We start from the raw sequence: 22,771 nt of genomic DNA, 5'->3' as shown, positions 1-22,771 counted from the left end.
TATAAAAAATGTCATTCTCATGGTGTCTATGTTAAAAAAAAAAAAAACCCTACAAACACATCATGTTCTGGTAACAACCTAAATATTAACTGTCACTAGCCACCTGGTGAAATCATTGATAGTCTAATTCAGCTAACATTTGGGAGCTTTTGACTTCAAGGGAGCAAGAAATTTGACACATGCATTTAAACTATTTTCAATGACATGCTTTTAGAAAAAAAAGTAGATGTAAACTTCAGATGAAAAACAGTATGAACACAATGCAAATGAGAATAGAAACTATACTTATACAAAATATGCTTTTCAAAATTGGACTTTTTACAAATTTTAAACTAAATTATTCCCTTTCCTAGTCACAGCTCATATCTCAAAAAGCACTTACTATTCACATATTCCCTTTTAAAAGAAAAATTAATTTATGTAATTTATGTCATGTCTTTGAGATCAAAGAGAAAATAAGCAAATATATTCTAAAATCCATTATAATTTCAAACCTATCAAACCAAGGAGAACTTGTGATGTTACTTTGGAGTTTATGAAAATAAAAAATTTTGGCACCGTAGTTTTTAAGATTTTTCTGAACTATCTCTGCAATGTCAAAAGATTAATTGGAGAAACCTTTCCATTCCGAGAGAAGCTGTGACCTGAGCATGATTAGAAAACATTTGTTTTATTCTGAAGGGTAAAACAAAACAAAACCACAGAAGCCTCACCTTTCTGGCTTGTTTTCCTAAAACACAGGATTATCTTTATTTCAAAATGGGATTAACTCAGCATAAGCCAGATTGAAAGCAGTCTGTTTACAAAATGGCCTAAATTAAGTCTCTTTAGAGTAGGAGGTACATTCAGCTATTTTTCTGCTACTAAAGCTACCTAGAAGACTGAAACATCATCTTGGACTCTCCGACAACTTTATTTCCTTTCACGCTTGGCTTCAATATTAGAACAGTGTTTTAAGAAAAAAGACAAAGACAGAAACAAGCAACCATGTCCTTCTTCATCAGAACAAAATCTATCCTGTTATCCACATCAGTGCTGCCTTACTACATTTTTGAAAACAGAATGCTTTACAGATTGGCAGTGGAGTCTACAAGAGAGGGAAGAGTTACACCAACACTTCCTTTTTAGAACACATACAAAACACCCTCTACATTCCCTTATGTCTGAAATGAATTTCAGAAGTCTCTTCAGGTATTTTATTACAACTCACATTTATATTTCAGTAGAATGACTACACGGTAATCACTAATTTTTTATGTAAACTATGATGTTTTGGCAAATATTATATGACCAACTATAAATCCACAAGTCTTAAATACTAAAGAGTTGGTAATTACATGATGAGAAACAGCTTGATTAGGGGAGAGGAAAGGCAGGCTGTCAACAAACAAACAGCCGTTTCTTATTGCCAACCCATAACTAGATCGCGCATCCCAACAAACTAAAGAGTTTGTTTCTTTGTTGCTGCTGTGTTTGTTTTTAAGCATTCTACCCTCTTCCACTCCCACCTCCAAAATACTGAGTCAATTTAGATGCGAACCACAACAGAAGAATCAGACACACAAGGATAACAAGTAAAACACTATAGACTTACAAAAAAATTCTGTAGGTAATAACTAACAGAAGTTTAAAGTGTACTTTCCAATTCAACTTCAAATGCCTATCTTTCCATTCTGCAACACATCCTGTCATTACTATTTATAAGAGGCAGGCAATGGGCCTTCACTTCCTCATTCCTGGATTATGACCACAGCAATGCTGCCACTCTCTCTGATCCTTTGTTATGGAAGCTTTCCCCATTGGCTGCTTCTGTCCTCCCTTTCAGCAGAAGGGAATGAACATGCTTATACCTGCCAGGTGTGAACTAAATGACCTTGAGGGTCTCTTGTAACCTGAAATTAAATGATTCAGTGAATATTTGATAAGGTTAGCATATGAATAAACAATAGGAATAAATAGGACCTTAACATCAAAGATTTAAACAAAAAACTACTAAAGTGAATGAAATTTGTTTGATTTCATGAAGTGAAATCACTTCCACATATGCACCTTCAGGCACTTTCACGTCTAATTTTTTTCCCTTTAACATTCCTTCAGAAAACATATGGGTATCCTTATCTTATTTTCCAAGAAGGTAAAATTACTTTCCCAAGCTGACATGACACATGAGTAGCTAAACCAAGGTCCATAGCTCACTTTGGTGTCCAGGGCTCTGTGGTCTTTCCACTAAACCACACTGAACAAGGATGATGCCAGTGAAAATGTTTCTGAAATTTTAGTTTAAAGCAGGCTCCTGTCTATGTAGGATCTTTATCTCTCAGGGAAATTTTCACTAAACACACCCTGAATAACCCAACTGCAAGGATGGGCATAGGTCAATGAGCATAGTTATGTGCGCAAGGTGTGACTAACCAAGTATTCTAATCTAGAATCCAAATTTCTTTTTACAAACTTAATGATAAACACGGGATTTATCCACAAGAAAACATGTCCTGGCCCACTGCCAACTTCCATGTTCCATTTTATTCACAATCATGCCCTGACCATCTAGCTGACTGGGTTAGATGTCTTCTATATTCTGCTGCCATCACTGGGTCAGTGTTCCGTTAATGTTAATTCTGGTAGCATGCCCGTAAATTTGTATTTTGAAAAACTAAAAAAAGTTGCTTAAATTTGTCAACACATATCTGAGTAGGTTTCAAATCGTAAACGAGGTTTGGTTCACTTTTTTAAAAGCCTGGTTGTATTTCACACCATATGAGGAGGGCTCTGAATGAGGAACTAGGGAACAAACCACCTCTTCAAAAGGCAGCTCACAGGAGGTTGGGAGTTGAGGAAACAGGCACATAGCAAGCAGGCACAGAAGGAAATGCTGAGGAAGGCAGGGAAGAGCAGAGATACACTTGAAATTACGGCTTCTCTATTATCTATGTTTTAAAAATAACTTATGTTCTGCATTGGTTTATGGTGGGCATTTAGAAGGGAGAAAGGAAGAATAACAGACTTTTCAAAACCAACTCACAAGAATAACTTCTTAAATCGCAATCTTATAAAAAGTAGCAAAACCATTATGAACACAAATCCTCTTTTAAAAATTTAAATGCTAGCTTACGTAATATCAAACATAACCTCCCCTGAAATGTCCAGGACATTGTTTACTTCTACTAGTGAAGATACCTAAAAGTTTGAGAGGCCCAACCAATGCCATTAAAACGAAGTTTTGCCTACAATCCAACTTTAAAATGAAATTTCTACCTCAATCTGGGGCTGTCCATGATCATTACTAATCACCATGACGTAAGCAGTTTCAAAGTAGATACAAAGTCACCAGGAATGACTGGTCAAGATGACCGAATAACAACCTAACCAGGCGTGCCAGTGCTCCCTCCCAGTCTACCCCATTTACAGAAACCACGGGCGTGGACCTCTCTCCTCTATAGCCTGTCTTTAAACTACACAAATAACGTTTCTTCTGGACTTTGTCAACTCTCCTGGGGAAGGGTTATGAAGGAATGACATAATTTTTAGAGTAAATGTAGGGATCTGAAGAGAAATGTGGTGTGCCACTCCAAGGAAGCAGAGATAAAATATAAAACTGATTGTTATACTTCCTTTCATGGAGACATGTAATGTTCCAGATATAAAATACCTTAATTGCTGGCAGTTAAAAGGCTTACTGATTTCCAAGGTTTCCTGTCTGCTAATGGCTGGTACTTGGCACATCTGGAAAATGATGCAGTCTTTCAGAAATATTTCTGGGAAGATGACCTATTTTCACTCTCTCTCTAGGCAGGTTCACATCACCAGATGATGCTGGATATGGCTCCACTCCAAGGAAAACAACCTTTTCTTGGTCTTTCAATGGCTGTTTATGAGTAAACAACAAGTGCTTTCAATACACTGCAAACTCTTTAGACAGACAAGTCCCTCTGTCAATCTCACTCTACACTGTGTGTGCTTCTGTGTGGTACACATCCTCACCTTCTCCCATAACTGACGCCCCCCTACTTTTAAACCTCAGAGATTTAACCGCCTCCCCCACCAACTTTTAAATCTCAGAGATTCTCTTGCAAGAGATTAATTTTCTTTTCCACTATCTGCTTAAAAATGCATCCTACAAAAGGGAAGAATAGGTGCCTCATTTTCCTGTACTCTTATTTGACTTCAGATAGCTATCGTCATTCATTGAGAGCTTAGAATATTGACTTATTCTGTGGAGTCCTCTTCTGAGGTAGATGTGGGAGATACTTGGAAGCTATAAAGATGCTACTTACTTTCGTAATGCCCTAATGTGTCGATCCTCTTCCCTTTTTTCTCTTTAGTTTGCTGACGAGAGCTGTTTAGTTCATTTACTAAGTTCTTATTTTCCCACAATAAAATGAAAAGAAAGAGAGATTAAAAATTGTACAAAACGGTGGCTCAAGCCTGTAATCCCAGCACTTTGGGAGGCCGAGACGGGCGGATCACGAGGTCAGGAGATCAAGACCATCCTGGCTAACACAGTGAAACCCCGTCTCTACTAAAAAATACAAAAAACTAGCCGGGCGACATGGCGGGCGCCTGTAGTCCCAGTCACTCGGGAGGCTGAGGCAGGAGAATGGCGTAAACCTGGGAGGTGGAGCTTGCAGTGAGCTGAGATCCGGCCACTGCACTCCAGCCTGGGCGGCAGAGCGAGACTCCGTCTCAAAAAAAAAAAAAAAAAAAAAAATGTACAAAAACACTATAGAAAAAAAGGGAATCATTTTGTAGATAAACTTCATGTTGTGGTGTTGAAAGTTAAAGTCCAGAAATCAAAATGCAGTCATTTCTACAGAGTTAGGCTTTTTCACTGCACTCCCAGTGAATCACGCTGTGGTTGGTTGAAAGTGCTGTTCACATAATAAATTAACCACCTCATTTCCTTCATCACCAAAATATACATAGCGCCCTCATACAGATTTGTTTTAATAAAAGTAATAAAGCAAGCCCAGAGGTTATGGCTGTTATGACATAATCACACCTCTGAGATTTAAAAACACTCACTTGCACATCATGCCTCAAACAGTCCTTGCAAGTCCCCTTCCAACAAAACCTAACTGCATTCATACCCTCTGGCCCCATGTATTCCAAATAAATAATGAAACAAAAGCCTTGTATATGTCAGAAAATTCTCCCTTTCAATGATGCATTTGAAAAGAATATACACTTTTTAATAATACAGTACAATAAACAGTTTGGGTGCCCTGATCTAGATTATTAAAGACAATATATCAGCAGAGTTAAAAGTACACTAAGAGGAGATTGACACCATCCTGGCGAACATGGTGAAATCCCAACTGTACTAAAAAAAATACAAAAAAAAAGTTAGCCGGGCGAGGTGGCGGGCGCCTGTAGTCCCAGCTACTTGGGAGACTGAGGCAGGAGAATGGCATGAACCCGGGAGGTGGAGCTTGCAGTTAGCCGAGATCGCACCACTGCACTCCAGCCTGGGCAACAGAGCGAGACTCTGTCTCAAAAAAAAAAAAAAAAAAGTACACTAAGAAGGCAGCCAACTTGCCTACTGTCCCACTCAAAAATATATTTTTTTAAGGTTAGTTGTTCAAAATGACAACACACGTACTTCTGTGGACTGATAAACAATTTTCATTCTACACAAATCCAGGATAAGTAACTTTTCTTACTTGGTAATGATATGTAATTATTGAGAATAACCGGGGGGGGGGGGGGGGGGGATATCTCTTGTCAATATAATTTTCCCTCACTACAGACTTTTACCATTAGAATTCCTTTCCATGATCACCAGAAAGAAAGATGCTGTAACACAACTGTCTATAGCATAAGATAGATTGGGTGGAGAACTTTGCCATAAGTGAACCCATACCATAATTCAATAAGGCCACCCTTCCTATCTCTGTACCACATTATAATCACTTTGCAGGCAGGGTTTATTTCCCACCTCAACTCTTACACCTTAGGCCCTCCTACAGGATTATGCATTTAATGCCTACTGTCCCTATAATAATGATGATGTCTTCCCCCTTAAATTCAAAGTGTAAGATAATCTTACAGGCAATTACATTAGCCTGTGCTATTCTTAAAGATCATGATCAACACACACTCCAACACACACCTATAAAGGAATGAGTTAATCAACATACCTGAAAAATAACACGTATCAGATATTCAGGATACAGTTTTGAAATTCTCAGAAGTAGACCCCTTAGTACTTACACATTTTATTTCTCTTCTCAATTGCTATAATCACCTAGCACAATCTTATATTTGGGTTCTCAACATTTTTTCTAATGTGAACATTATTATATTACATGGTATTTTCCCCAGGTAAAGGTAAACATTACATCCAAGATTCTTAGTGTGCCAAACATTATATCCATACATTATATCCCAAAATTCAGCAAAGCAGTAATACCTTTATGAAGGATTAAACATTTTTGGAGTAATCTTATTGCACTATTTTTAGTCTACAAATTGTGCATCCACACACAACCAATATATGCATCCACACATAACCAGTATACTAAAAACTCCCTTAGGGCTCTGTATCAAAGATAAAATTACTAAGAATGTCCATAACTTACATTTTGATGAATAAGTTCACTTTAAAGGAAAAATTATATTCTGATGAATCCCATGGCAACACAGATTTTTCTTGGATAAAGATATTACACTTTACATTAGAAGTCCTAATTACTGATTTCGCCATAATCAAAGAACATTCCTCTGATGTGTCCTGGTAAGGATTACTTCCACCGAAAACAGAACATGCATTGCGGAGGGGGTAAAGAAATGAAGAGATATGTGCTAAATTAAAGAACTCTAGTTCCTTCATCCATAGCACTCCTTCTCCACTTTCCTTAGGCATTCTCACTTCAACTACATGGCTGTTCTAATGCTCTCTGGCCCTAAATTATCAAACACCTTTCAAGCAGGTGCTCACATACAGAACTCCCACAGAAAGATTCAAGTCAAAAGAGAACAGAAAGGAGATGAGGTGTGCAAGATAGCTCCCTCCTGTCCCATTAGGTTTCAAGAACCTTTTGCTTGCCAATTCACAGAAAAACGATGTTCTAAGGCACCTTTTGAAAAGACATTTCATGTCCTCAGATCATTGGTTAAATGTCAAACACAATAAAGAAATAACAGTCCTTGTAAAGGGCCAAGTAGTAAAGAGTCAAGTAGTAAAGAGCTGTAAGTGTCACCTCCATACACTGAATTACACAAAGCATTCTATCACAAAGAAGGGAAAGAATGTGGCATTGGTTATTCTGGTCACTACCCCAGCTTTGAGACAGATTACATTTTGAATATGTTAACAAGGCCTTCACAAGGCCAGCCATTCACTATAAACTAAATCCAAGGGCTTGAAATTCACACAGAGAAAAACACTGAGACACAAAATTGGAGACTGGATCAGTGTTCCAGATCACAGAATGTGTAAATGAGACAGAATATTTTCAGGAAACTGAAGTCTGAACATTAAAGCTCTAAAAATGTATACAAAAGTATAAAAAGTAAGTTGTATGCCAAATACAACCTAATAAAATAAGAAAAAAAGACTATTTATGAAATAATAAAGTGGTTTTACCAACATCTTTACACATTTGTCATAACTATTCTCAGTCGAGTACCAATACTCTGTTAAAAAGAAACTGTCATGGTTGAAATTGTGTGTGCGTGCACATACACACACACACACACACACAGTCATCCCTTGGTATATCCATGGGGGATTTTTTGTAGGACTCCCTGCAGATATCCAAATCCATAGGTACTCAAGGCCCCGATACAAAACGGTGTAGTATTTGCATTTAACCTATGCTGCACAACCTCCTGTATACTTCAAATCATCTCTAGATTACTTACAATACCTAATACAGTGTAAAGGCTATTTAAATAGTTGTTATACTGTATGGTTTAGGCAACAATGACAAGGAAAAAAAGTCTGTACATGTTCAGTACAGATGCAACTATCCTTTTTTTCCCCTCAATATTTTCAATCCGTAATTAGTTGAATTTGGAAGCCCCAGATATGAAGGGCTGACTATATACACACGCATACATTTGTGTGTGTGTATATATATATACATACACACACACACACACACACACACACACGAATGTGACTGTCAAAATTCTGATGGGAAATGATCCAGACTGCAAGAACACACCATGGTCCCTGTCTGGACAAAAAACTGAACAAATTCTTACCTTGAACATAAAGGACTTAACACTTTTAAGGATCAAAGTATAAGACTGGAAGAAAACTAGAAAGGAAAACAATGATTTTCAACATATTTTCTTCAAAGGAGTTTCATTTTAAAAATACTAGTTAACAGTTCAGGTTTAAAATTTTAAGTGAAAGGCTACACTTTTTAATGTAACCTTGATTTTTACAAGATTTCCAGGTGTTCTGAATGCACACTACAGTGCATTACATTACAGTACATTCAAAACACCTGGATCTAAGAACATTTGTGACCAGGTTACCTTTTTTTTATTTTAAATGAACAAGAATTGTTTTAAAATTAAACACAATAGATACATTTTCAGTTCTGATCCCACTTCAACAATAATTTGGAGAGGCTACAAAATTTTATAGTGTGTTTATAATAAAGTTTAAAAAATACAATAAATGGTCAACTGTACCAATAATCTACCATGTATTCATTCAGAAATACTTACTGAGTATCTACCATGTGCCAGGTCCTGGGAACTGTAAATACAAGAGGAGGAAACACCCTGCCCTCATATAAGGGCTTTTATTGCATTAGAAGAGAAACACAGTAAGCAAATAAATACTGTGATTTCAGACACTTAACACTAGCTGTTCTTTTGTGTGTGTTGAGGGGGCAGTTAGTGGGGAGCAGGTTCCTGCTTCACAAAGAAGATAAGAAATGTAGGGGAACAACTCCTCACAGTCCTGCTGTCTTCCATCTCTTCCCAGGCACCTACTACCCCACAGGAGTCTCTCTGGAGTTCCTCTCCATTTTCTTCCTTAGGCTATTCCTGGAGGCATCCTGTGGATGCCATCTCCTCAGGCAACCAGCTGCCTCGCTCTTCAGCATATTCACCTTCTCACTCTCTGCTTCTACCTCCTCCCAGTGACATTCAACACCTTCAAATCCTGACCTCCTTAAATAACTCTCTTCCCTAAACATTTGCATACACTTGTCTCTCAAACGCTTACCCTTCATTCAGTCCTGGATTTACTTCTTTCTGACTTCTGCCTCCACTGCTCCAGTGAAATTATTTTTATGGTCATCATCAACATTTTAAATGGGTAAGTTCACTTAAAAGGAAAATTTCTTTAAAGGAAACATTTAAAATTAAACACAAAAGACACATTTTTCAGTTCTGTTCCTATTTCATCTTGGCAGTGTTTTACAATACAGATTTTTGCTTCTTCAAACTCTCACCCTTAGATACTGGCATGTCCTAATTTTCCTCCTACATTACATACACTGCAATGCGCATTCAAAACACCTAGAAATCTTGTTAAAATCAGATTCTGATTCAACAGGCCTGAGGGCCCAGGAGACCTTCAGCAGGGTCTCCTGTTAATCACAACAGACCAGCAGCACAGTTATCACCTGAGTGCTTACTAAGAAACACAGACTCTCATTGCTCACTCTAGGTTAACTGAATGAGAATTTGCATCTTTAACAAAGGGATTTTATAAGCATAGTCAAGTTTGAGGAGCATTAGAGATCAGTAGTTCTCAAACCTACGCCAATAAAACACAGATTACAGGGTCCAATCCCCCAGAATTTCTGATCCTACAGGTCTGGGAGGGAAGTGAAAGAATTTGCATTTCTAGCAAATTGGAGATGATATTGATGCTGCTAGTCTAGTGACTGTATTTTGAGAACTAGTGATTCTCTGTCCTGGTTGTACATATGAATCACAAGTGAATTCTAAGAAGCTTGTTGGCATGTGGGGCCCACCCCCAGACCAATTAAACTACAATCTCTGGGGATGTAGCCTAGGTATTTTTAAAAACTCCCCTGCATAATCTTAAGGTTTCTCATTTAAATAACTTAAGAGTGAGGGAAGCAGGTAGTGGCAAAAAGAAAATAGTATATGATAAATGCTAGTTAAACGACAGTACTATTGTTGTAACATATACCATAATTCCTTAAACAACTGCTCTACCCAACTCTGGCCTGTATATGAGCACTAGAAATTTGGCAGTCTACAGGTTTGTCGTAGGCCACATCTGTCTAAAATGACTATGGGGGAAAAATAATTATTTAATTCTTAAAATTCACAGAAGAAAAACCTACTACTTATGAGATAAGATATTTTTTAAGATCGTGTCAAAACTGTGCCTTACAAAGCATTTGACTTCGTGCAACATTAGGGGCTTGACAAAGATTTCTAAGAATATTATGAAGGGAAAGGTAACCTATAATATTAAATGTAAATTTAAATTTTCACTAACAATGAAAATAGCTTTTTTCTGATTATAAGTAAATTCTCATTGTAACATACACATGTACACACACATATATCAATGTATAGGGAAGACACTAAAACCAATTGAAAGCCAAAGTTCCCAAGTTAAAGCATCTGTAGTATTTGATCAAGCTTTCCTGCATCTTTTTAAAAAATTATGAAATATTTAACAGAAGTTACAGAGTATAAGAGACACCAACCAGTTTAAGAAATAAGATATTATAATTATGATTGAAACTCCTGGCGTACTTCTCCTAGTTCCCATTTTTTCTCTCATTCAATGCCCCATCCAAACTATCATCTTAAATTCTGTGCTTATTTTTATAATCTTACTATATATAGGTATTAATAAACACTATATATTTTATATTTTTAAATTTTTTATCAGTCCCATAATACTGTACATATTGTGCAACTTACGTTCTCTCTTAACATTACATCTTACGAGGTTTCTCTGTATTAATCTAGCAGCTCTAACTGGGTCATTTTCACTGCTCTATCTATCTATCTATCTATCTATCTGTCTGCTCTTTCAGTCTTGACTTTACTAGTATATCTTTCTAGTTTCCAGATGATGAGCACAGTATTTCCAGATTTTCACTACTATAAATATTGCTTCAATGAACTTTTTTTTTTTTGACATGGGGTCTCACTCTGTTGCCCCAGCTGGAGTGCAGTGGCATAATCACAGCTCACCGCAGCTTTGATCTTCCAGGCCCAAGTGATATTCCACCTCAGCCACCCCAGTAGTTGGGACTACAGGTGTGCACCACCATGCTCAGCTAATTGTTTTGTTTTTTTGTAGAGATGAGGTCTCACTATGTTACTCAGGCTGGTCTCAAACTCCTGGGCTCCCAAAGTGGTGGGATTACAAGTGTCAGCCACCATGCCCGGTCTCAATGAATTTATTGTGCATGTCTTCTTATTTTAGAGAATTTTTCTAGGCTATATACATTTTGCAACAGAATTGTCGAGTTGAAGAGAATTCTCATCTCCAACTTTGTTAACTTCCAGTGCTCTCCAAAGTGGTGGTACCAATTTATACGGCTACAAATAATGTACAAGATTCCAAGTGTTCCACATGCTTGCTAACATCTGAATTATCAGACTAATTATTAACAGCCTGAAGGGTTTATGGCTTTAGCATGCATTTCCTTCATTCATGGTGAGAGACAGAATTTTTTTCCTATCTTTATTACTCTTTTGTATCTCCTCTTCTGTGAATTGCCTATTCATAGCCTTTGCCTGTTTTTCTCTGGAACTGTCTTTTCATGTCTTGATTTGCAAGAAACCTTTATACATTCCGTATCATTTACAGTTTATGTGTTGTAAATATAATACCTTCTCCCTGTCTATGGATGGTCAATATATTGTTTTCTGACTGAGAGATGTTTTATATTCTAACGCAGTAGAATTTACTAATCTTTTCCTTTATGATAGTATTTTTAATGTCATATAATTTTTTAAATGATCATATAATTATTAGTTTTAAACACTGAAAGTACCTTAAAGTTTTAGAAATTGTAACAGTGATTTTTGTGCTAACGTATGAAACTAGAAAACTAGAAGGTGAACTTGAAACTGAAATGGATCTAGTTTCACCGCCAAGGTCAATGACATACAAAGAGTAAGCAAACAAAAGATAAAGGAAATTAGGTATGTTATTTTAATAAGGCCGGGCGCGGTGGCTCAAGCCTGTAATCCCAGCACTTTGGGAGGCCGAGACGGGCGGATCACGAGGTCAGGAGATCGAGACCATCCTGGCGAACACGGTGAAACCCCGTCTCTACTAAAAATACAAAAAACTAGCCGGGCCAGGTGGCGGGCGCCTGTAGTCCCAGCTACTCCGGAGGCTGAGGCAGGAGAATGGCGTAAACCCGGGAGGTGGAGCTTGCAGTGAGCTGAGATCCGGCCACTGCACTCCAGCCCAGGCGACAGAGCAAGACTCCATCTCAAAAAAAAAAAAAAAAGTTATTTTAATAATTTAAGGCATTATTGGTAAAAGGTTCTTCAAATCGCACTATCATCTCACATTTCTTTTAAAGATAAGTAATGGTGTTACACTAGGTTATGTGTGTGTATATACGGCTTATTACATTGTTGGTGATTTCTAGGAACTTGAGAAAACTAAAGCTAATATTTCAACATAGGAAGCATAATTCATCCTGAAGTGAAAAATACCCAGAAAAGAAATTTTAAAACTTGAAATTTAAGGAATAAACAGCAAATTCTAACACATGAGTTGGGTTCATACACCTAGTCAAGGTCAATTACTTGTTTTCCTTCAGTTAGGGCTCTGCTTTGTCATAAGTGAATGCAATATCGGAATTGCAAGGCTAAGTCTGAATTTCACTCATAATACCCTGTAAAGCAAAGATTCAGTACAGCCCATATCCTGGGCCTTAGAGTCAAGGGACAAGATTGCAAAACCATTTTGGCAGAGAATTCAGCTATGTAAATAATGCCTCAGTTTTAGAACAATTTCCTCTGTTTCACCTTTGTGTTTTCTCTATTTCAAAATACTGCTTTTGTGTATGGGGCAAAAATCCAGACAAAAGTCACCTAGGTGACTGGGCATGGGACAGACTCTTTTCTGTATCCCACTATACAATGATAATTAAGGAACTAACATGTTTTAAAAGATTTGAGCAAACACTGTAGAACAGACGAGAAACCTTACTTTATTCAGACCTAAACTAAAACTCCATTTAATAATCTCTACATGTTGACTATAAAACAGTTTAAGTTGTTTTTTATTTTTTTGATTTGTTTTTACATAGAACTGATCCCACAGAGCAGGAATGAAAGAAAATGCAAATTCCCACCTTTGAGGTTTTACCGTAAAAAATTTCCGCTGGGAAGATGATTTTCCTTTTACAGTAACTATTCATTATCCACAATAATGAAGAATAAAGATGGCTGGATATAGTATCCAATAAGAGTTCCAAAAACTTATTTTGGCCAACCATTTCATTCTCTATCATCATCAAATGATCTAACAGAGAGGCACAAAAGGAGGAAAGAGCACTGTTCTGGGTCTTTCCCACTTTACTGTGTGTGTTCATTACCAAATGGAGGTGTTAATGAGCATGAAAACATCTAAAACACAGTCCAAAGAAGAAAAAAATATCAAGTAAATCCAATGTATTTAAGTTGTGCTTTCAGGATATGACAAGGCCAAGCTAAACCACCATTCCCCACGTCCCAGAGAACTCAACAGAGCCAACCCTGCATCATCCTGCTCTCACTCTGGAGTGTTTTCTTGGGAGTAACACCAAGCCACTTTCCAGCAAAGTCTTTAGGGGTCAGTTAGGGATATGTTGTCATTTGACCACACTGGCTGCCTCTCTCTCCAGAAATAATGACAGGCATGTGTTTTTAAAATCACCTTTCCCCATTTTCTAAGACAAGGATTGGAACGCTGCCTTTAGCATTTTAGCTGTTATTAAACCAAAAGTATTTTAGTTTCCATTGAAATAATATTATAGCTTCTATTATTTCATCTATTTAACATTCTCTCTTTGAACAGCTTTCGTTTTTTAAATCAGCAGTGTTTGTCTATCTACTCGTATCTTAAATCAAAATGAAAATAAGTATTAAGTTTATACTGAAAGTACTTAGAAGTCCAGATTAAAAATAAATTCAGTCCCACTCTGGTTGTAAGGGAAATCTATGGTAATAGCTACACATTTCACAACAAATTTTTCCTAATACATATTCACTATAGGAAGTCTGAAAAACAGAGTGAAAAAAAAAAATCACATCAACCGAAGAATAAGTATCGGTCACCTGCTGAGTTTTTTTTCTTCAATATAAACGCATGCCTACATTTTTAAAACACAAATTGGTTTTCTTTTTTTATTTATTTATTTTTCTTTTTGAGACGGAGTCTTGCTCTGTCGCCCAGGCTGGAGTGCAGTGGATCTCTGCTCACTGCAAGCTCCGCCTCCCGGGTTCATGCCATTCTCCTGCCTCAGCCTCCAGAGTAGCTGGGACTACAAGCCCCGCCATCACGCCCGGCTAAATTTTTTGTGTGTGTTTTTTGGTAGAGACGGGGTTTCACTGTGTTAGCCAGGATGGTCTCGATCTCCTGACCTCGTGATCCACCTGCCTCAGCCTCCCAAAGTGCTGGGATTACAGGCGTGAGCCACCGCACCCGGCAAATTGTTTTTAATTCTCCATCAACCACTTTGTTGAAATTTAAAAATATTATGTCAAGAGCAATTTCTCACGTTATTAAATTTTCCTTGAAAGCCTGTTTTAAATAGTTGTATATTTCAACTCATATCATAATTTTAAAAACTATTTTGCTATTATAGTTGCTTCTAATATTTTGCTATTACAGCAAACTTATGTATGAATCTTAACAGCAGTTCTTATTGTCTTAGAACTAGCTAAAGGGAGAACTAAAAGAAATGAAATTTTACAAGTGCATATTAACTATTTGCTAGAAACAGTAATTTAGACTTCTACCAGCAGTGTATATAAATGTTCACCTCACTGTATCCTTCTGACTTGCACAGATTTTTTCATCTTATTACAACTTTACTTAATTGTTAGGTTGAAATAATAACAGCTTTTAAAATTTGGGTTTCTTTGATAGAGAGAAATTTGTATATCTTCCACAGTAAATGGTATGCAGTGGCTCTTTACATATTTTATGTAAATGTTTTATATAAACCAACTACAAATGTATATAAATAAAGAATAAAACAAAACCTTAATAATAAAATATGTAGTTATCACATATATATTTGTGGCAAATAATTTTCCTAATTCATGACATGGCTTTAAAATTATGTGTTAATAAATGACTCAGCAAATCCACTCTGAGGTATACATCCAAGAGAAATAAAAACATACATAAAAACTTGAACGAAAATGTTCACAGCAGCATTATTTATAACAGTTGAAAGGTAAAAACAATCAAAAAGTCTAACAACTGATGAATGAACAAAATATCTCACACACACATATACACACAATGGAATACTACTTAGCCATAAAAAAAAGAATGAAGTACTGATACACACTGCAATGCAGACCACCTCTGAAAACATTATGATGAAAGAAGTCAATCATAAAAACCCACATATTGTATGATTTCATGTGTATGAAGTATCTAGAGGAAAATAGATTAGTGTTGTCTAGGGCTGGCAAAAAAGGACAATGGAGAATGACTGCTAATGAATGAGTTTCTTTTTGGGGTGATGAAAATGTTCTATTTTCACAACTCTATGACTATACTAAAAAAATCATTGACTTGTACATTTTAAATGAATGAATTGTACACATGCAATTATGCATGTATCAATAAAGCTGGGTTTCTTTGTCTTTTTAAGAGATGAGTGTCTTACTATGTCATCCAGGCTGGAGTACAGTGGTTATGCAAAGGCATGATCATTGCTCACTATAGCCTTAAACTCCTAGGCTCAAATGATCGCCTGCCTCAGCGTCCTAAGTAGCTGAGGCCAGGTGTGTGTCACCATGCCTAGCTTCAAGCTGTTTTTAAAATGTATATAATAATATGGTATGGTCTACTAAGACTCCTGCAAAAACAGTGAATTTGTCTCATTTAATTTTTAGAAAAGTTGGTAATATGCATATTTCTTGAAGCTATGCTGTTAGGTAACAGATTGCTCAGGGCACTTATATTTTCTTGGAAGACTATTATTAATATGAAGTATCTTCCTTTTTCCTATTTAATGATTTTGCCTTAAGTTCTATTTTGTCTAATGTCAATACTGCTATGGCTGTCTTTTTCATTTAAGTGGAACATTTTAATCCAAACCTTTAATATCAAGGCTGTTTTCTTCTTTAGGAGTGTCTCTTGCACATATATAACTTAAAGCTGTGCTTTATTTTGTAAAGTCTGAAATTCTATTAATAGGAGAAGTTAGCCCATTCACTTTTAAATACCTATTACTTATTCCTTTCTCCTTATATTTTGTTGTTTATTTCCTATACTTTCTTATTTTCTCTTCTCTACCTTTGGATGAAATTATAAACTTTTTACATTTTACTCTCATGATTTATATTAACTATCTTATTTGTGGTTGTTCTTCATATGTTTCAGGTTATATTTTTAATCAAATTCTAGAGTTAATTTATATCTGAATCTTTTTCCTGAAAAAGAATCTTAATACTTTTTATCATTTCTTTTTCTTCTACTCTCTCATGTTGAACTGATCTGATCCAGACTTAAATATTTAAAGATTAACATTATAGATTTTTAAAACTATCAGGCTCAACTATACATTTTACTGTGTGTACATGTTTCCCATATCATGTCTTTCCCTTCTTTGGACACTCCCCTGCTTTTGGGAAGGGAGTATTTCTATAAATTCTTTCAAAGAAGGTGTGAAACAATCAGAGAAGGTTCAAAATTGTTTTTATTTTCCACTCACACTGAATTGATGGTTTGCCTCATTTAGAATTATACGTTCAAAATGTTTTTTTCCCACAACTTCACAATTACTGTATTCTATCTTCTATCATTTATTTTTTATCAATAATAGGCCTGATGTCAATCTCATTCTTTCCTTTGCAGATAAACTATGTTTGCTCTCTGAATACTTTGTCAGTTCCTCTTTATCACGTATTCTGAAATTTCATAAGCAGGCATTTAGTGTAGGCCTTTTGTTATTCTTTACTTCTGCACTCATAAGGTGTTTTCAGAAGACTTGTCTGTCTTCAGTTTGGGAAAATTTCCTTCTATTACTTCTGTGATTATAACTCCATACTGTTTCAATTTTACATCAGATGAACACTGAAGGTTTAGAATGTCTTCTATATCATGTGACTTTTGTTCATGCTTTCCACCATTTTCAGTTCAAAACTGCATTCTGAAGGAACTCAATCTTCCAATTCATTAATTTGCTTTTAATTGTGTCCACTCTATTTAGTCCAATTATGCATTTTAATCCTGATAATTACATTCTTAAATTCTAAGATATTTGATAGGTTTGAATTCATTTTAATACATATGTTCTTTATAAATGCAATAATCTCTCTTTTCTCTCTGTGAATCTTACTTTCACTTATTTCAAAGTCTCTGTTACCTATTCATTGTCTCACTGGGTATTGCCTTTTGTTTATTAAGTTTGGTGCCTCATTTGTCTACCATAGGTTTTCCTCAAATGTTTAATCATTCTTGGTAGTGAGATCGTTTCAGAGTCCCTAACTGTCTGTCTGTGTGTGCTGTTTCTGTTTACTATTCCTCACCTCCAGTGATAATGTGGGAAATGTGGGACATCATGCCAGGTGTCATGTACATGGCAGGAATTTGTCTTCTTAGGATGAGGCTCCTTGAGCTTCCTGACAATTGAAGGTCTCTTGAGGTATCTCCCAGCCTCTCTGGCCTATGTTAAGGTCATTGCTTTAGCTTGGATTCAGAGTATATTGGGGGAGGAGGATACTACAGGCCTAGCTTCTCTATATGTATCTCGTTATCTAATACTTCAGACCCTCTCCCTACTATTTGAATCTGACTAGTTTGGCTCTACCTGGAACTGCACCTACCTCAAGAACACATTGATACACAATGATCTGCATATGTTTTGAACTGTGACTCCACCAGGTTTTATTTCTCCGTGGGTGTGATTCCTCATGCTTAGTATCTGTAAGGAATTCCTGAGATTTCCATCCACTAATGGAGGGACCCTTTCTTGTTTTCCCATGCTGTTATCAATTTATTCACATAAATATATATTTATATAGGTACACATGTACACATTTTCTGTCAATGCATGGAATTAGGAGTTGTGAATATGCAGCTGATGATGGTAGTGTAATTAAAGCATTAATTCAGCCTACCATCTTGATCACGTTCTTAGTTTCATTATTTGCTGAACAGTGAGTAGTCCAATGTTAATACAGCTATTTTTTAAAATCTCAGACTCGTATATCCAACTTCTATTTGACATCTTTCCTTGAATTTCTTACAGGCATCTCAAGCTTAACATGTCTAAAACTGAATTACTGATCTTAATCTACCAAACCTGCTCTACTCAAGCATCATCCACATATCAGAACCCTTGGAGCAAATTCTTCATAATTCCTTTTCCCTCACTTATCACCACATAGACCCGACAAAATAGACTTGACTTCTTTCCATCTTTACTGCTATTAACTTTGTCCAAGCACTATTATTTGTCACCTGGGCCAGTACAAGAACCTCCTAGTTGTTCCTATTGTTTCTCTTCTTCCTAAGTCACTCTTCCCAGATCAGCCAGAGCCAATGTTTAAAAATATAAATCAGATTATGTCACCTCCCATTGCTTAAAACTCTTCTATTACTTCTCACTGCTGTTAAAATGAATTCCAAAGTCTTTCACATTAAATGTTATCTCTGAATCCCAATCTGGAGGTTAAGTCTCCACTATTTATTTAAAGATCTCTTTGAAGTCAGTAGCTTATTAGCCTGCCCAGGTTTCATAAATTTGGAATCTTCTCTTTATTCCACTACCTTGCCAAGATGCTCCATAACTTTATCTTGAATGAATATAATTCCTCTTCATTATAATGCCTAAATCACAAAACTGTTACAGTTGTACTTTTTCTTTTTTGAGATGGAGTCTCGCTCTGTCACCCAGGCTAGAGTCCTGTGGCACAATCTTGGCTCACTGCAACCTCTGCGTCCTGGGTTCAAGTGATTCTCCTGCCTCAGCCTTCCACGTAGCTGGGACTACAGATACATGCCACCATACCTGGCTAATTTTTGTATTTTTAGTAGAGATGGAGTTTCGTCTTGTTGGCTAGGCTGGTTTCAAACTCTTGACCTCCAGTGATCCACCTGCCTTGGCCTCCCAAAGTGCTGGGATTACAGGCATGAGCCACTGCATGTAGCCAGTTGTACTCTTTAGATAACAGTCATTTCTATCTACTTGTAGCTATCAGTCCCTTTACCAACTATCTTTCTGAAGTGAGTAAGTCCAGTTAAAAGTCTGAATGCCTTAGTCCAACTTGCTATAAAAACGGAAATATTCCCAGTTGAATCTCAATATGACAGGTTAATCCAAGCTTTGCTACCATGTGATCCTGGGTAAATGTCTTAAGTACTCCAGGACACAGACTCTTTTTCTATCAAATGAGGAGGGTAGGGTTACACGAATTCTAAGGTGTCTTCCATATCCAGTAGTCACAAAATCCATGATATGATATATTTCTTCAGAAAAAGTGTAGTATAGTACCTATCATTCAAATCCCATAAAAATTATACAGAAGGAAATACTCTATTTCACAATTAACAGCTTTTGACAAAGAGGAAAACAATTTGACCCAAACCTTCTGGAGACAACTTAAGCCCCACATCCCATTTTGCTATCACCATAAATTCACTCTGCCAACGTTTAGTGCTGTCTTGAATTGTCCAATGAACACATACAACCTCAAGAATTAAAAATACAGTAACAACAAAAATGAGTACTACTATTACCTACCACTTCTCTAATCACACATAAGATCTACTTACTACTGTGAACATCAAGATCAATGCACGATATCACTATTGTAATTATTTTAGAACGCCACGAACTGCAACCATGTAAGGTAAGAAACTTAATCAACTGAATGGTTTTAGACTATTTTGGGTAATGACCAAAAACGAACTATAATAATCAAGTAGGAATGGGAAATACAGGAAAAAAACAAGACAGAGAAGGTACCAAAAACATTTCCTTGAAAGGTCAGTAAAGATCAATAGTTCATACCGGTTTACACAAAGAGCCAACAGGTCCCCGTAGCACCTCCACTTTTATAATAATGTTAAAAGAAGAAGCTCTCTCTCCAAATTAGTTATTAGTTTCATCCAGTGTTTTCAGAGTCTTTAAATCTGACCACAGTCAATTCTAAGTCTTAATCAAAATCATTAACACCAGAACAACGATGACAAAAATAATTCCCTCTTTCCCTGATGACTTAAAACTCCTACTTCCCACAAACTGTATAACCTTGAAAATGGGAATCTACTCCCATAGACACTTAATTACTATGCCAGGTTTGAGTACTGCTCCTTGTATTGATGGATTTCATAAATTAGATGATCCACATTGCTTTACCTGATACATTCCAACTCCAATGTGCTTCGGCTCAATTTTCACTAGCTCAGCTAATGGATCTTGTACACGTCTCGCTATGGAAACTGAAAAAACAGAATCAGAAAACAAGTATGACTTAATGTGAAAAGCAGTACCTAATAATTACTTACATTAGTTCCTCATAATGTAAGTACTTAATCCTGTCCCTCCTCATCATCCCTCTAAAAAGGCCAACAATTCAGCTAAGTTTCAAAGTTCTCTTTTCCCTCCACACAAAAAGTAAATGCAAACTTTCATGACGAATTACGTCATCAGAATTTCTAAGCATTCTTCAACACAAGTAGTTTGACAGGATTATAGATTTAGAAAAACAAATAAAACGTTTATTCCCTATACTTACACGATTACCTATTCATTCTTTATGTAAAGCATAATAGGATACCTCATACTTTACAGAGCAAGCAAAATCTTGTTTTAAATAATTCTGCATTATTACAAATATGATATTTCTATATGTCAAATATGCTTATTAGAACTAGGTCCCCCAAATAATGAACAAATGATATAATTACCTCCTTTTTTAAATTTCTTTTTTTTTAGAGATAGGGTCTCACTCTGTTGCCCTGGATAGACTGCAGTGGTGCCATCACAGTTCACTGCAGCTTTGAATTCCTGGGCTCAAGCAATCCTCTTGCCTCACCCTTCCAAAGTGTTGGGATTACAGGCATGAGCTACTGCACCCAGCAGAATCATATCTTAATGCAACTCGAGATCAAGTTACTTGGCTAATGAATATACTCATGTGGCCTTGAATATGACTGCAAGATTGCCCTGGCAAGTGATCTCCTTCTGTCCCAACTGCTTGTCTCTTAACACACCATAGTTCTAATTACATCCCTTTCTTGACCATTACAATCCATGCTCAAGAAACTTTAGAGTTAATTTCAAACATTCCTTTAACTGTGTCACGATTTTACTTGATCGTCATTTATTGTCATTTTTTTACCAAATATCAATAAAAATTCACATCTTTAATTTATAAGGTAGAGTTAGCTAGAAAAAAAGATATTACAACTCTTACGAATAGTTCTAAAGGCAACCTCCCTCTCCAGTAGCATATTTACGTTGAGTCTTTCTACATGAACTGATTCCATTTTCAAAACACATGGAAGCTGATCAGTGTCACCTTCTCACACAGGTTGGATGAAATATAAATTCATTAAGTGAAAACATTAAGACCATCAAGGAAAATCCCGTGCCTGTTTCCATGTTAAGCTGTTCAAGGTCTGGAAACAAAAGTCATCTCTTGCAAGAGACTCTCAGATTCTCCAGTCACTGATTTGTACCACTTCTCTAATCAGACATAAGATCTACTTATCTACTGTGAACATCAAGTTCAATGCATGATCATTCAAGTCTTTTTCATATCCTTTATTACTACATCTAACATATAGTGACATATAGCTCCTTGCAAAGCAAGTTAGAGAACATTCAGCTGGTGTTATACAATCTATTTCTCTCCCTGAAGAGATGGGGATTACAAAGCCTTCACATACATCTTTATTATTTAAAGAAATCAATTACAAAAGGTTAGTTAGTGCAAACATTGAAGGTGACAGGAGAAATGCTTTCCTCTAATAACCACATTCATAATTACAGATTTAAAGCAGAGATATGCTTGAATTTCTCTAAAGCAAGTATTATTTCTTTAGCCTAACATTTAAATGTGTAATGTAGTAAGAATGATTTTCAACATGTATACACTGCCTATATACTTTTAAGTAAAAACAGCAAGAAAAGCCCCCACAACAGTAAACCAAGTCAAGAATTTAAGAATATATGGATACCTCATTGTATTGCATTTCATTTTATTGTGCTTCTCAGACACTGCATTTCTTACAAATTGAAAATTTGTGGCAACCCTGACTTGGGCAAGTCTATTGGTGCCATTTTTCCAACAGCATGGGCACACTTCTGGTCACTGTGCTACACTCTGGTAACTCTCAGCAATATTTCAAAATTAAATTATATTTGTTATGATAATCTGTGACCAATGATCTTTGATATCACTATTGTAATTGTTTTAGAACATCACGAACCACACCTATAAGGTAACAAACTTAATCAATAAATGATGTGTGTGTTCTAACTGCTCCACCAACTGGCTATTCCCCTCTCTCCCTCTCCTGGGGCCTCCCTATTCCCTGAGATAAAATGGTATTGAAATTAGGCCAACAAATAACCCTACAATGGCCTCTAAGCATTCAAGTAAAAGGAAG

At 36.4% G+C, this 22,771-nt stretch overlaps 1 protein-coding gene across 2 annotated transcripts in view; it reads right to left on the bottom strand.

Moving 5' to 3' along the window:
* The window catches only part of SRBD1 (S1 RNA binding domain 1), a 230,814-nt gene that overhangs the window by 71,646 nt on the left and 136,397 nt on the right, over window positions 1-22,771 (bottom strand). For both annotated transcript variants that reach the window (XM_033175816.1, XM_033175817.1), the window contains exon 16: window positions 20,514-20,596. In XM_033175816.1, the coding sequence (XP_033031707.1) occupies window positions 20,514-20,596 (83 nt within the window). The remainder of the gene's footprint in view (window positions 1-20,513; window positions 20,597-22,771) is intronic.

This window comes from Trachypithecus francoisi, unplaced genomic scaffold (genome assembly GCF_009764315.1).
Source record: "Trachypithecus francoisi isolate TF-2019V2 unplaced genomic scaffold, Tfra_2.0 Lachesis_group17, whole genome shotgun sequence".
Lineage (NCBI taxonomy): Eukaryota > Metazoa > Chordata > Mammalia > Primates > Cercopithecidae > Trachypithecus > Trachypithecus francoisi.
This window is presented reverse-complemented; position numbering and strand designations above follow the sequence as displayed.